Source organism: Podarcis gaigeae (assembly GCF_964106915.1).
Source record: "Podarcis gaigeae genome assembly, chromosome: 4".
Classification (NCBI taxonomy): Eukaryota; Metazoa; Chordata; class Lepidosauria; order Squamata; family Lacertidae; genus Podarcis; species Podarcis gaigeae.
This window is the reverse complement of record NC_139677.1, coordinates 66,882,302-66,898,455: the sequence shown is the minus strand read 5'-3', so window position 1 is coordinate 66,898,455 and position 16,154 is coordinate 66,882,302. Positions and strand designations below refer to the sequence as shown.

General features: G+C 43.6%; 1 protein-coding gene across 5 annotated transcripts in view; it reads left to right on the top strand.

Annotated features, from left to right (window-relative positions):
* The window catches only part of ILDR2 (immunoglobulin like domain containing receptor 2), a 38,197-nt gene that overhangs the window by 9,237 nt on the left and 12,806 nt on the right, over positions 1–16,154 (top strand). For 3 of the 5 annotated variants that reach the window (XM_083736731.1, XM_083736730.1, XM_083736732.1), the window contains 2 exons: positions 832–951; positions 14,499–14,555. In XM_083736731.1, the coding sequence (XP_083592857.1) occupies positions 832–951; positions 14,499–14,555 (177 nt within the window). The remainder of the gene's footprint in view (positions 1–831; positions 952–14,498; positions 14,556–16,154) is intronic. The other 2 variants (XM_083736733.1, XM_083736734.1) reach the window with 1 other exon arrangement.

The following is a 16,154-nucleotide window of genomic DNA, read 5'->3' as shown; positions in this document are numbered from 1 at the left end:
CTATTATGAATGGTAGAAAATTACATCAGTGTTTTGGATCTCTCTTATGAGGATCAGTGTGCTTATTTAACACTATATATTATAGGCATGTATATTCAACTCTTGTCATATTCCCAGGGCAGTTTACATTTAAAAAACCTGCGAAACAGTTAAAGTACGAATTTCAATAAAACATAAAAACCTGACAAGGCAGAGAGATCTTAGATATAAAAACATCTAGTCGCAGTGTAAAACACTAAGCAAAAATTAAGTTGTAAAAACCTTGGTAAAATAGAATATCTTTTTCTTCGTGTGTGTTGTTGAGGTGAATGTCCCTTCCTATAGAAATAAAAATTATTCACAATCACTTTGCACTGCATGAAGGCTTTCTTGTGATCTGGCACCCTAATCACCCAGATCCTGGAGTCCAAAGAAGCCATTGCATGTTCAACTATATGTGAAGGCCCCCCTCCCTACAGATGTTTGTGTTGTATATATGGATTGGGGCAGGAGCCTGTGATGTGAATGGGCCTATACCTTGCTTCCGTGTTGAAGGGCATGGGAACAAATGGCATTGTGAGATAGGTTTACATGTGTCCTACTTTCATTGTGGAAAAGACAATCTGGTGTGTTCCTCAATAAATAGGAATTTGGTCTCCTGGATCCAAATCAGTGTCCAGCAGAGTTTGCTGGCTTTCTGGAGTGCACTGTGGCTCACTGGAGTGTGCTTATTTCTCTAAGGAAGAAAAATGCACTCCTGCCAGTAACAACTCTTAGTGAAAGCCTTGTTTTTAGTCCTTCACCTTTTCTCTGTGTTTCTGACTCTACTATTTCTCTTACATTGTTTTTCAGATGCAGACCTCCACATTGGAAAACTGATGTGGGGAGACAGTGGGTTGTATTACTGCCTCATTATCACACCTGATGATGTGGAGGGCAAGACGGAAGAGTCAGTGGAGCTGCTTGTTCTGGGTGAGCTATGTTCTCAGCTTACTTTTCCATTCAACACAGCCTACTTCTCTACTAATTTCTATGTACTTATCTAAGGTCACATCCACGCCATACATTTAAAGCACTGTTATACCATCTGGTTCCTACCAAAGAGTCCTGGGAAGTGTAGTTTGTTAAGGGTGCTGAGAGTTGTTAGGAGATCCCCTATTCCCCTTGTAGAGCTACAATTGCCAGAGTTCTCTGGGAAGAGAGAGTTACAGTGGTACCTCGGGTTACATATGCTTCAGGTTACAGACTCTGCTAACCCAGAAATAGTACCTTGGGTTAAGAACTTTGCTTCAGGATGAGAACAGAAATTGTGCTCCGGCGGCGCGGCAGCAGCAGGAGGCCCCATTAGCTAAAGTGGTGCTTCAGGTTAAGAACAATTTCAGGTTAAGAATGGACCTCCCGAATGAATTAATTGCTTAACCCGAGGTCCCACTGTATTGGTAAACCACTCTGGGAATTGTTTTTAAATGCATGACATTAGTCTATACGTGAAAAGATTTGCAACATTTCCTGGGTGTCCTTCTCTGTTCTTTCTGTTCCTTGCATTGTTGCTTTGTGTCAGAGTGAAGCTGATCTAAAGAGATACAAGTCAGTATTGTTTTGCAATCACTACGCACTGTTGTAATGCAACATGTAACAAAGGATGGAGAGTGCCAGATTCTTTCCCCCTAAATTTAAATGATAAAGTTCCACTGAAGCAGTATTCCAAGATCAGTGTTTACTTAAATGATCAGATCCTGTTTTCTTTGAAACTCCAGATGGCTCACATTAAAACAAAAATAAGAAGTGCATAATTTAAAATACTTTTACACTAAACGTTGCAGTGCCAACATGCACAATGAATTTCATTAATATAGCCTACAAGTTAAAAACACAGCTTTTGCATTGTTTTCAAAATTTAAACAGCTGTCTAAAATTCTTAGAAAAATTGGGCAGAGAAATAACAATTGTTCAAAAAACAATTAAAAAACAATAACACCCCTTCCTGAAATGGTGGGATTGGTGTAAATGGTTTGCCAGGTATCCTATTCCCCTTTTCTTCAAACTACAATGCAAAATGGCAGCCCTGGAAGCAGCAGAAGAGAACTTTGGGGCAAATTTTTACAGCATGAACTGTGCAAATCCAACTTCAGTGGTGCCTGATCAGTTCCCAGATGTTTTCAGCAGATTCACTGTGGATGTCATATGTTGGTTCTATCAGCCACAAGTCACTTGTAGGACCCAAATGTCACCTTCTGCTGCAAGGAGTCCTTCTGTTTCATGAGCGGAAGGGTAACTTTTGGATTCCACAGTCTCCATTAGATCCACTTCACAGACTACTGTTAATACGTCTGCAGATAATTTTGGCTCAGCTCTATTTTAAACCATCATGTGGGAGGTCATAAATAACCGGATGTAAACATGGGTGGACCTGAAGTGCTGTGGTGTTTGGACATCTGATGCGCTTCCGTTTGTCCCACTGGGTGGCCGGCAGGGGAAAAGGAGAGCAGCAAAAGAGGAAGAGTAGGAGCATGTCTCAGAGAAGGCAAAGGCAAGGTTCAAAGAGGCCCTGCTATATTCAGAAAGAAGGAAGAAAGGTCAGGTTCAGCCCAGTGCTGAGCCACACTGGAGTTCAGGAAAGAGGGGAAACTAGTTGAGGGACTTGAGGGGTTATCTGGGAGATTATGATGATGAAGAGAGATTACTTTTGTGTCACTTAGTGATACCCTGTGATGAACAAAGTCTTGGACTCTGTTGAGAGAGAAAGGGAGGGAGGGAGAGAGAAGGATCCCATACTCCAAAATAAGAAGCTGGCTAGGCCTCTGAGGGTTTTCCTATTTATTGAAAGTTTCCTGTTTCTGGCACCCCCAATGAGACAAAATCTGCCGTGCCAATACTGACTCCCTCCTCAAGCATGTTCATTTAGCATGTATGCTCTTTGTACCCATTTGCACAGGCGCCCTCCAGAAATCCCAAATTGGTCATGTTAGTTGATAGGAGGTTCCCCTCTGCTTCTGCTCTCACAATCCTAAAACCTGAGGTTGCTCAATGAAATCAGTTGGCAGAAGATGTAGCGCATGTCACACACAATGTATATAAAGTGTGGTAATGGCCTTGGGTTTAGATGGGATTACCTAGATATCGGGACGCGGGTGGCGGCGTGGGTAAAACCTCAGTGCCTAGGACTTGCCGATCGCATGGTCGGCGGTTCGAATCCCCGCGGCGGGGTGCGCTCCCGTTGCTCGGTCCCAGCGTCTGCCAACCTAGCAGTTCGAAAGCACCTCCGGGTGCAAATAGATAAATAGGGACCGCTTTCTAGCGGGAAGGTAAACGGCATTTCCGTGTGTGCTGCGCTGGCTCGCCAGAGCAGCTTTGTCATGCTGGCCATGTGACCCGGAAGTGTCTGCGGACAGCGCTGGCTCCCAGCCTCTAGAGTGAGATGAGCGCACAACCCTAGAGTCTGTCAAGACTGGCCCCTATGGGCAGGGGTACCTTTACCTTTACCTTACCTAGATATCAGTGTAGTAGGAGTGAGTAGGGCTATCAAAGGATGTTAGTCATAATGGCTAAGACTGCAGTCCCGGGGCCAAGTACAACTAAATTCAGTTGGGCTTATTTCTACATGCATAGGATTGTGTATAATTGGTACTTCCACTTCAGAAGCAGTTTAAACACCAGTTGTTATAGGGGAGGGCAGTGGCGTAGCGTGGGTTGTCAGCACCCCGGGCAAGGCAAGTAATTTGCGCCCCCTAACCCGTGGATTTGCGCCCCCTAACCCTAACCCCCAGATGTTGCGCCCGGTGTGGCCGGCCCCCCCTGCACCCCCCACGCTACGCCACTGGGGGAGGGCGGCATCAGGTGTCTCTATGCCCTGCTTTGGGCTTCTCAGAAGCAAATGATTGGCTCCAACTTGGTCTGATCCAAGACCAGAAACATATACTACTTATATTCTTGTGTGTGTGCATAATACATTATAAAAATGCATTTATTTATTTTTTGCACACCCAGTAGTATTTCATTGCCAATGCTTAGCATTCTTGTCATTATTCAAAGGAGAAGACAAACACTTAGAAACAACTATTTGTTCGAGGTTCTGTAGCTTCTTGGGACATTTAAACCCCATCCCACTATTAATGAACTGTAGAAAATGCTGAGATAAAATATCTTAGTTCTTGGAGAGTCAGAGTGAGAGGCTTTTGTTTTTCTGTTTGCTGATATTCAGATGGGAGGCTTATTCCCTTAGAGGGGGATGCAAAACGAGAACAGGAAAGGGATTAGGGGCTGCCTATAAATTATGCAACACCTTGGGGGCTGCCTTATCCCCTGGACTTATGTGAGAAGGGTAGCTTTTTATGCGGCAAGAGTAAAGCTCTTGAAAATCATGAAATATGGGTTATTTAAGAGCAAATAGATGTTTATGGGTCATCCTACATAACTGAGATAACTTAAAACATTCCTACTTCACTAGCCTGTTGACAAATTTATTTCAAAAGTTTTATTTGCTCATTCTGTGCAATATTTCTTAAAACTGTAGAAGTAGAAATTAACTAATCATACAGACAGAGCAACATCTGAATCTTTCTGATTGAGGCAGGAAACACATATATTCTGATTTAGATATATAAAAGTGAGCATTCAGTTTCACAAGATTTTTCATAAGTGCATTTGTAGAAAACCACGACTTTATCAAAAGGTTGCTCACTGGCATCACACGGCTTGCGTGTGGTGGTAATACTGTACGTATTTTATCAAATATCTGACACAATTAAGTACATTTACCTGTCACTTTCCTATCCCAGAAGTCTTGTTTTTTGTTTTATAAAGTAGATATGTTGTGACAGGATGCTTTAATCCATTTTAATTGCAGAAACCTAAATTTCTGGCATGTTATTTAAATCCTTCCTGCAAAATACTGACAGTTTGGAGGTGGCTAGATTATCTCCCCCCCCCCCCCCTTAGGACAAGAAATGGGAAGATTCCCTACCATCAAATTTCAGAAAGGATCGTTTTGTCATCACCAGCTATGGAAATACACCTTCTTACTTTATCAGTTCATGCCTCCTGTCTGTGTGTGTGTTGATGGGATACGTTTACAATCACATTGTTGGAAAGGACACTGAGGGTCATCTAGTCCAGCCCCCTGCAATGCAGTATTTTCAACTAAATCATACATGACAGATGGCCATCCAACTTCTGCTTAAAAACCTCCAAGGAAAGAGAGCCCACTGCCTCTCATGGAAGCCTGCTCCACTGTTGAAGAGCTCGTACTGTCAGAAAGTTCTTCCTGATATTTATCCAGAATCTCCTTTCTTGTAACTTTGAATCCATTGGTTTCCTGCCTCCAGAGCAGGAAAAAACAAACTTGCTCCATCTTCCATGTGACAACCCTATACATATTTAACAGAACAGGATAGAATAAAATAACTGCAAGCAGAGTGGGTGAAAAGCCTCTGTGGAGAGGAAAGTCTGACTCCACGCGAGGTGAGGGCCCTGCTGGATGACATGCTACTTTAGGTCAGTTTTAGTGATCTCTTCTGCCTCAGCAAAAATGCATTAGACAAGGTGATATGGATGCGAACGTTAGAGGAATCCTTCAAGTGAATTTCTACTTAAAATATGATAAAGATATGATAGTTAAAAGAACCACTGATTTTATATTGTTTTGCTGAAAAGCTGCCAAAACCTTGGGTTACAGACGCTTCAGATTACATACGCTTCAGGTTACAGACTCCACTAGCCCAGAAATATTACCTTGGGTTAAGAACTTTGCTTCAGGATGAGAACATAAATCGCACGGCAGAAGCGCAGGAGGCCCCATTTGTTAAAGTGGTACCTCAGGTTAAGAACAGTTTCAGGTTAAGAACGGACCTCAAGAACTAATTAAGTTCTTAACCTGAGGTACCACTGTACTTGTGATTAAAACAGGTGTTGGTATCTTTGATATGTTGTGGGATGCTGTTATCCCACAACATAGTCCACTGAAATGCTAAACTGCAGATTAGCAACTGGCACTCTCTGGAGAGTAGATGTCTTATCACATCCCCTGTCACCAAAGCAGAAGTGAAGACTTGTGTGGAGGAAGTGGTAGTTTGGGGAAGAAGGCTTCACAGCAGACACTCTTGTTGCCTACTCCCTCAGAGTTATAGGTCTATTATCTGATCCTGTGGTTGCCAAATCAATAGTGGTGGTCTGAGTATGATCAGACAGAGGAAGTAAGACTGGGTGAAGAAACTGCGTTTCAAGCAGCTGCAATGAATAGCGTCTGAGGTCGCTTCTACACAGACTCTTTTCTGTGGAACTGCCATCCTCTACCCATTTGCTTTTTATAGAGAATTCCAGATGATGTTGCTAAATAAATGCAGTCAAATATTTTCTTTGTTGTCTACCCTCCCGTATTCCTTTCAGACTTGATTTGTGGCGGTGGGCTTCTTTCCCTTTTTAGTAATGTAACTGCAGCACCAGCTGTTCTAGTGTGAACAGGCAAAGTGCTATTGAAGCTTTTGGGGGCTCCCCTGCCTATAATTAAAAGTGCCTTGTTTGCAGGTCCTGCCCATATTATTGCTTCATGTTGATCCTGACTGGGAGATTAGTGATGAATAGCAGGCGTAGCACCAACAGCCAGCCAGGTCAGACATTGGCTGAGTGCCCCAGGGGCTCAGTAGGGTCCTTCATTGGCCTAACCCTGCTGCCTGCTGCTGGTTCCTTTGGTGGCCAAATAGCAGAGAGCAGAGAGCAGTACTACTCTTGAATGGAAGCTGAACTTGGCTGTCCAATCTCAATAGGCAAGGGACAGGCATTGCACTTGGGGGAAGTTAAGATGGAGGGCAGCCACTGTGGATGGGAGCTGAGTTTGTCTGCCATTCAAAAGTGGTGTCATCACACACTCACTGATAAAGGAGCTGTCCAAGCAGGAAGGATGTATGCAAAGAAGGTTTCTTCTCATGGCATGGCTTCTCCCTGCCCGTTCTTTCACTTGCACTAGGGACTTCTGAGGCTGCTTGTGTTGATCGCAAACATACAGACTGCCAGCACCTGCCTCGCAATTGGTCCCAAACCCCCTCCCACACAGCTTGCCACCAAAAACCCTCTCAACCCCTTGCCACTCCCTAACCCCATCCCTTCTTTGCTTCTGTCACTGTTGCCACTGTGGGGGGGGGGGGGATGAAGGAGAGAAAGTTGACAAGGTAGTGATGGCAGCAGGACAAAGTGGAGAGCAACTTTCTTCCCTTCATTCCCCTCCCCTCCCCATACCAGTGGTGATGGCAGCAACAACAGGAGGAATCTGGGAAGAACTTCCTGGGCCACCTGCCTGGTCTGTTTGCTCACCCTGCCTCCCTGTGGTGTCTGTCTGCCCTCCCTCTTCTTCCTACCCCAGTCTGGCCGGAAGTGCATGGAAAGGCCTGCCTGGGCCACCTGTCGGCCTGCTCTTTTCTTCGTTGTTTATTTGTTCAGCAGCATGATGACAGAAAGTGCAAATGTAGTATATAGAGAAAAATGGCCTGAGGGGAAAGGGTTAGGCACTCCTTCCTCTGCTTCTTCTCCAGTCAGATACCTAATCCCTGACCCCTTATTGCCTTTCAGTAACAATAAAAAGCCATTGGGAGACTGCTCATGTGTTTCTCAGAGTTTCATTAGTTTGGCCAATTCAGAACAAAGGACTCTGGCTCTTTGGCAAGAGCATGGTGTGACACACAGCCTAAATCTCTGCTTTATATGAGGGACTAAGGTCCCACCATCCTGCTGCAGGCTTGACTCCTGACACCTATAAACAAATCAGTAAGCAAACAGTGGGTGGTATTCATTGGGTGGTATTAAAATTAATGGACCTAACTTTGCCATGTTGATTAATTTCAATGGACCTGCTCTGAGTAAAACTTAACAGAATAGCACACATAGTAGTAATATGAAAAGGGTAGAACAAAGTAACTCCTTATTTATTTTTTGTCATGATCTGTGAATGCCTGTTTCTGATGGAGTGGTAGTTCCCGTCTGCATCTTCAGTGTGCTGTAACTCCTCGCCCCCCCAGCCTTTCTGCCTCAAGCCCACATGGCACTGTTAGCAGCCTTTGAGTCTCCTCTGCCCAGTCCTGCTCCCCTCCTTTAATGCTATTTAGAAGTGGTGCTTGTTGTCCAAAGATTTCCCCATCATTCCTTCTCACTCGCCAGCCTCGGCCACATGCTGCTAACAAAGGATACCGGCACAATTCAAAGGCCTCTGTTACTAAGGTTTCTATGGTAACAGGCTGCTTGGCGGTCTCTGTTGCCTGTTAAAACTTTGATCTCTGCAAATAGCTGCTGCTGTTCTTCCCTTGATTGACAAAACAAGAAAGAGAGGGATGGGCAGAAAAGAAGAAGTTTATTTCTAGCAGAGGGAGGAAAGAGGAATTCATTACAGGGTCACACTCTCCCAATAAATCTCTCAGTGGCTTCCTGGATGCCCTCTGATTTACAAGAGACGTGTTTCCTCTCTACATCGTTTTTATGCTGTTATGGGATCATGTCTAAATGTCGAGGCCCAACGAGTGCTACGGTTTTGCCAAATAGCCACACGTTGCCACCGCTAGAAGAACAATAGTTCCTTTTTCCCATTAGAGAGCTGCAGAACCAGACTGCTGTAATCCAATATGTCCAAAAACAATGTTATCATAAATTCCTATTCTGTGCTTAGCTGCACTTGCTATTTTTCTGTGTTTACATTTGCATGTTTTCACCCCCTCACATTGACCATCCATGGTGTTTTTTCAACCTTTTTTGTGTGTCTTGTCTCATAGGATGTTTCCCTTTTTCCATTACCTACTTACCTCTTGTCTCATTTATTTATTTTTCCTTTGTCAAAATTTTACAACTTCTCTTCATCCTTCCCCATATTTGAGTTTGCCCTTCTGATTTATTCCCCTGCCATTTGGATCAGTATATCTTTCCTTTGCTTTAACACTGTAACTCACTTCCCCGTATCTGCTCTTTTCTCTGCTTTGTACATGCTATGCCAAATCAGTGCCTGCTCCTTCTCTGTAGACTTTGCTGCCCACTCCTTGCAACTTGATTATGTGTCTGGCTCAAACTTCCACTGATGGTTTAAGAGGCAGCAGGTGCATTTAGGGAAACGGCAGAGAGGCAGCTGCTGGATGTACTTATACAAAAGGTATAATCAGCAGTGCAGCGGGAATAGAGACAATGACAGCATGTCCTAGATTTTCTTTTTATTATTGAAACAAGGACAAATTTGCCATTTGGAAATAACCATCTGGGACAATCCTAATAAACTGGGCCATCTAGTCAGCCTAGCAGTAGGATAGTTGCTCTGAGTTACTGACACATGAAAACAGGAGGGCTTGGAGCCCGCACCGATAAAAATATGTTTATGGGGAGGTGAAATACACTGAAATCTATGCTACTGTTGCAATTGATTTATCAAATGTCTGCAGTTCCCTTTCCAGCAAGAAATAGCAATAATAAACAGGACGCCAAGATGGATGGTCTGTTATCTGGATCGCTTAATGTGCTATTTTCCCCTGCCAGCTTGTTCCTTCTCCGTACTCTCCTGCTTTTGATTTTGAATTGAGTTTGGCACCTCCACTAAGTGCCAGACTCAGATCTATTCCCAGTGTACAATTACGAGAAGAGGTGAATAAATGTCCTTGCTTACCTTTGTACAGGAACGAAGGTTAGCTCAGGTCACCATTTAACCTGAGGAAGTTATCTCTTAAAGAAGATGGTCATGAGGGGAGGGTTTGACTGCCTCTTTTGGAGTAAGGTACAACCACCCCAAGCTTCTTTTAATTGCACCAATGTCAGTTTCTGCTCTCACACAGTTTGGGGGCAGGGGAAGAAAAGAGAGAGACCCCTGGACATACCCAAAAATGCTGGTTGCCCCTTGACTGGAAGCCTGAATGCTCATGCTCTCATTCTGCATCACTGTGGCTGGGAAGCAAATAGCAACTGAATGTTGGCAGTGGAATAGACTTGTGTGTTTCCTCAAGCAGATTGCTAAAACCAAAACCTTTAAGAATATTACAGCTGCATCCTGGCAGCCCTTGTGTATTTGTTGACTGTACCCTTCAAATTTCTATTCCCCCCCAAAAATATAGTCCCATAAAAATAACCTTTTGTTTCACATCTGCCTTGCGCCTGGATTATCAAATTTCTAAATGTGCAAAATGTCTCAATTTTCTGCCTGAAAATTTCCAAGAGGTATTCAGACCTCTTCCTTCCTCACCCAGTGTGTTCTTTTGTCCTCGTTCGTTATATATTTTTGGTTCACTTGTTGCTCATCCCTGTGGGAGGAAAGTTGGCCTTCAATTAGCGAGCATTCATGACAAGCCCATGTGTTACCTCCCCCCTACCGTTGCTGTGGTTACCACTGGTATGAACAAGAGCGGCTGGGTCAGCTGTAGTGTTTTTCAGCAGCCTACTTAACAGCCGGTATTAAAAACTAGGATCAGGGGGAGGTTCTGTGAAGGGGGGTGGAATTACGCAGCATTGGGAAGAGCGGTTATCTTTGAATTAATGCAGCTTGTGTAAAAGGAGGGGGGAATCAAAATGCTGAAAGGTGGGCAATGGCACAGTTATTTAGTGCTGTTTAATTTCTGTTGGAATATTCAAGTCATCAGGTTCAGATCTAGGCATGGCCTCTGCCCTGCCTCCACCTCACCCCCGTGCTTTGAACTAGCCCCCAAGGAGAGAGCTTAGTGAATTCCTTTAGAGATTGAATTCTTCACATTAGACAGGGTGGTGGGCAGGAGGGAAGGGCGAGAAGAAATCTGTGAGACGAGAACAAAACACACAGTCTTTGGGCGGGTGTGTGTGCTTTGTCTGAATTGTATGCTGTATTCTGGAATCTGGCTGTAAACCGTTCTGTGGGAGTGTGGAGGGTGCAGCATGGCCCCTGGCAATCGAGGCTGATCTGACTGTTTTGACAGGATGTGCTGGAATACAGGGGTTGGCAGGTTGGCTACCACATCTGTTTTGTTTTGGAGGCCAGATCACAGTTTGAGAGTGCTTGGGATGTTCAATTCTCCAGATCTTTAGGCATTCACACTTGGCCTCAAACAATTCCCTAACTAGAAAACATGACCCAACACTCCAGGTATCGGCAGGCTTCTCCTACCTGGTAGCCTCTGATAGTTTTGGCCCACAGCTATCAGCCCCAGCCAAAATGGTCAATGGTCAGGGACAATGGGTTTAGCAAAGAAAAAAAATAATAATTTGGAGGGCACCAGAAAAGACTTGTTTAGAAGTTTTCTCTCCCTACATATTTGCTTTTTGTGACTGAAAGTCATAAACATACATGCAACTGAGACTAGTGTTTAGTTCAGTTGCTGTTTTAAATGTGTATGAAGGAATAGGTACAGTGTTACATTCAGGGTCGAACTAGAGGAAATGTGGGAGATTTGTGATGGGATCTCCCAATGTTTAGTTTCTCTTTAAAGGGAAGGGGAGAATTGAATCAGGACTGCCATGTTGTTTAGAAGCATTTTGCCCATGCCATTTTCCTGATTGGTACCTTTCATATGTTTACCCACAGCAAGGAAAATAGGAACTTTGGAGGGGCACAGTTAGATCAAGAAAATGCTACACTGTGAAGGAGTAGCACCCTTTTCCATCATAACAGTGCTCGTATCCTCACCAGGTGTCTTAAACCTTGGATTTGGGACCTTGTAGGGATAGCAGTAGAAAAGAGCAGGATTTGGTAGGAAGAAGCACTCTGAATAGTAAGAGTTAAAGATCCCTTCCCTGTTACGTTGCTTCTCCAGTGCAAACTGCTTTCCCCCAGGAAAATGAGTTTCTGGCCTTTTGTTATGTGTGTAACATATAGTTCAGCCCAAAGATAGTTGCAAGAAAACTATTGGTGATAGAAACAATTATTGTTATAAGGAAATGTGAGCACATTATCTGCAGAATCAGTTTTGCGTTCCACTATGGCTCCAAGAGCCACTCATGATTGATGATGTTACAGTGGTGATATAACAGCAGCTTTGATGAAATGCAACAGGTGGCAAAGCATTACTAGACTTTAGAGTGCTTTTATTGTTGCTTTGAGAATAGCCTCATGGTTAGGGGACCAGAAACATATACTGTAGTCTTAATAAGTATAGCCCTCTTTTTTATTCAGTGGGGAAAACTAGAAGTAGGAAAGAATTGAATTCCAGTTGGTGATCTTAGTCTAAATTTTGCTTAATGCAGAACTGGCTGACTGATGTGGAGACAAGTTTGTATCTAGAATCCTGTAGCCAGTGGCTATCTTCCTGAAGGTAAAATATTGCCCTTTCTCATGAATGGATTCTAAATAAATACAGTAAAGCAAAATGGACTGATCTTATGGTCCATGCAGTTTATTTGGACTGTAATCCTGTCACATGGGATTAAGTCCCATTGAATCCAATAGCACTGCTAAATGAAGATGCATTAGGATTGCAGTATATGTCTACTAAGAGCAAGATGCAACATAACACTGTATTCAAGATGACTCACCTTTTCTTGCCATTTCATGGTGCGCTTGTGGAGCTTCTGAGTGCCAAGAGACTTAATTCATACACATTTCTGTCTGAACATCCTACTGTAGGTCATCCACAGTAATTTTGTGGATTATTTTGACACTGGGATGGCTCCTTGTGGTGATTAACATTTTGACCAATTAAGAAACCTGCAGGTCTTAGGATGATATCTAATCATGCTAATGAGCTGGCTCTTAAATTGGATATGAAAATGTTCGATTGCATCCATTTAATCAAGAGCTGTAACAAAATATAGATGCATAAATGTAGAAGGTGAATATGTTAAACTTTGTACAGGTTACTACTTACCATGCTGATAAAATTACATTTTCCTTGAAATTGGGCCAATGTTTTGTATAGCTGGGGTATTCACAAGAGCCAGGATTGATGGTGGAAATCATTCAGCTCTTTGCATTTTCCATTTTAACTGAGATTTTATCAGTGCTTTAATGGCAACAAAAAATCCAGATTACAATGCTAATTTTAGGAATATCAGTTTTCTTTAAGAGACCTTATCCCTAACTCCCTGCATCTCTGGGTTTTTACCAGACATCTCTAAAACTACCAGAGGCAGTCAAGGTTGGAATGACCCAAGTTGCTACTAACACAAGTGTGGAGTATGTTTTACAATGTCAAGCCTTTCCTTTCTGTAAAGCACCGCTGAACCAGGTTGTTTCCATGTCAACTGGAAGCAATCTATGCAGGCTCAATGCAGAATTTATGACTGCTACCTATAATAAAGTCTCAAAAGGAATAGGCCATATATACTGAAAGTGTGGCCAAAATGATTTTTTTGGTCTTGTTTCATTAAGAGACATATGTATGCATGAAGCTAAACAATGTAATATGTATAGTTACTATTTCTCCTGTGAAGCAGTGCTTCCTGCAGCTATTTCCTATATCTACCCTTTACCTATTTTAAATCAGTATCAGTTTAAAGATGTGGAGAATGGGAACTGCATCCATTCCTGTACAGTTCACTGAGAAATAAGAAAGGGGAGAAACCACACATAAATCATACTACCGTATTTTTCGCCCTATAGGATGCACTTTTTCCCCTCCAAAAATGAAGGGGAAATCTGTGTGCGTCCTATGGGGCGAATACAGGCTTTCGCTGAAGCTTGGAGAGCGAGAGGCATCGGTGCGCACTGACCCCTCTCGCTCTCCAGGATTCAGGAAGCTATCAGCAAGCCTGGGGAGCCCGCGGATAGCAGCCTGCCACCTGGCGTGTGGGGCGCCCTGAAGCAGAGCGCCCCGCGTGCCGGGCAGACATCGGCAGCCTGGGGAGCCCTGCGGGAATTCCCGCAGGGCTCCCTAGGCTGCAGATAGCAGCCTGCTGCAGGGGCAGACATCGGCCAGCCCCACAAGCTCGGGGGATAGCGGGGAGGTGCAGCGCCGCCATCCCGCTGTTCCCCGACCTGGTTTGGTTTCCCCGACCTGATTGGGGGGGGGAGAAAGGAATTCCCCCCCTTTATTCCCCCTCCAAAAAAACTAGGTGCGTCCTATGGGACGGAGCGTCCTATGGGATGAAAAATACGGTAGTTCCTCATTTTTCTAATCTTAAATTCAGTTATCCACATTTACATATCACATTTCTTTTTTAAAAAAGGAAGTCCTCATGAAAATTCATCAGCATTTTAGCGTGAATTTCTCTTAATAATATTTTTGTACGTAATCTCACCTAATAAACCCTTTTTGGTAGTACTTTTCTGTAACAGAATAAATTTTGTATGTTATTTTCACTATTGTATGCATTTTTATGCACACTTTACTCGAGCAGGTACATCTTTTTTTACACGTTACTTGGTAGGCAAAGTCCATTGCAAAATTTAGAATAATGCGAATTTTGCGGGATGGCTGTGGGTTTGTTCTTGTACTGTTTTGGAAGTTTGAATTCACTTCTAAATGTGAAACTGAATCAAATGTCTCCCCCATCCCTAGCATAGAGACCTCATCATAACATAAGAGCAGGCTTCATGCTGAGGCAAAGGAGTGATTTCCCTGCACTAACCTCTCTCCTTCTTTCCCCTCCTCTGTCTTTTCTAGGCAGGACAGGGCTGCTTGCTGATCTCCTGCCCAGTTTTGCTGTGGAGATTATGCCAGGTACTCCGTCATCTAACACTTTATCCATTCTTCCTCTACTTCATCTTCCCATTCAACCACAGCATCTTGTGCATTCATCTGCTTGTGCATGTGCCCTTGATTCCCCGTCTTTTCCATAACTGCTTGCAACTGCTTGCAACTAGCAATTGGGGAGAACAACCGGGGCTTTAGCAAGTGGCATAGAGCATGCTAAGACAATGGTGACTTTGTTGTTAGTCATGGGACCATTCACTTGGGTCACTTCCATACCAACTTGTCCATCAAGCATTCATCCAGATTTGTTTTTACAAAGTTTGCAGGGAGATTCTATGATGCCTGCTGTTTATTGAGTATTCTTTCTGATTTGTTTGTATGATGTTGCATCAATAATTAATAATAATAATAATAATAATAATAATAATAATAATAATAATAATTTATATCCTGCCCATCTGGGCAGCTTTCAACAGAATACAGTGGTACCTTGGGTTACATATGTTTCAGGTTACATATGCTTCAGGTTACAGACTCCGCTAACCCAGAAATAGGGCTTCAGGTTAAGAACTTTGCTTCAGGATGAGAACAGAAATCATGCTCCAGCGGCGCAGCGGCAGCGGGAGGCCCCATTAGCTAAAGTGGTGCTTCAGGTTAAGAACAGTTTCAGGTTAAGTACGGACCTCAGGAGCGAATTAAGTACTTAACCTGAGGTACCACTGTATTAAAATACAATAGTCTATTAAACATTAAAAGCTTCCCTAAACAGGGCTGCCTTCAGATGTCTTCTAAAAGTCTGGGTAGTTGTTTTTCTCTTTGACATCTGGTGGGAGGGCGTTCCACAGGGTGGGTGCCACTACCGAGAAGGCCCTCTGCCTGGTTCCCCGTAGCTTTGCTTCTCGCAGTGTGGGAACCACCAGAAGGCCCTCGGTTCTGGGCCTCAGTGTCCGGGTAGAACGATGGGGATGGAGACGACCCTTCAGGTTTACTGGACCAAGGCCGTTTAGGGCTTTAAAGGTCAGCATCAACACTTTGAATTGTGCTCGGAAACGTACTGGGAACCAGTGTAGGTCTTTCAAGACAGGTGTTATGTGGTCTCAGCGGCCACTCCCAGTCACCAGTCTAGCTGCCACATTCTGTATTAGCTGCTATGTTGCATTCTACCCGCAAATTAGTGACAGTCTAGAAGCAGCTTTGGTAAGTAATTAAGTTTTTTGTTCAGCAGCGTCCCACAGCTAAAGCTACCCAGACATACATGGATAGGCGGTTTGGTAGTATTTGAGGGTTGGTATTTTAAAAACCCTACAGGCAAGATAGATTTAGGGTATTATTCAATCTACTGCTGCAATGGATACTCCAGTGTTGTTTATATAAAGCTGTTGTGTGTATCCCTATGTTGGTGTAGCTGGAGACTGCTACTACTGGGAAAATCCTAACTTGCACATACAACTGAACACAATACAACTGTACAGCACTATATGGAGGAACTGCTATTTTCTTAAAATCACCGCCAGTTACCACTTAGTAGATTGCTGTCTGTGCCTACCCATTGCTTTTTTGGCTTTTGCTATGAGAGATGGGCAAAAGCACTTTTCTTGGGGCAGTACAATCTTTGGATAATTATAG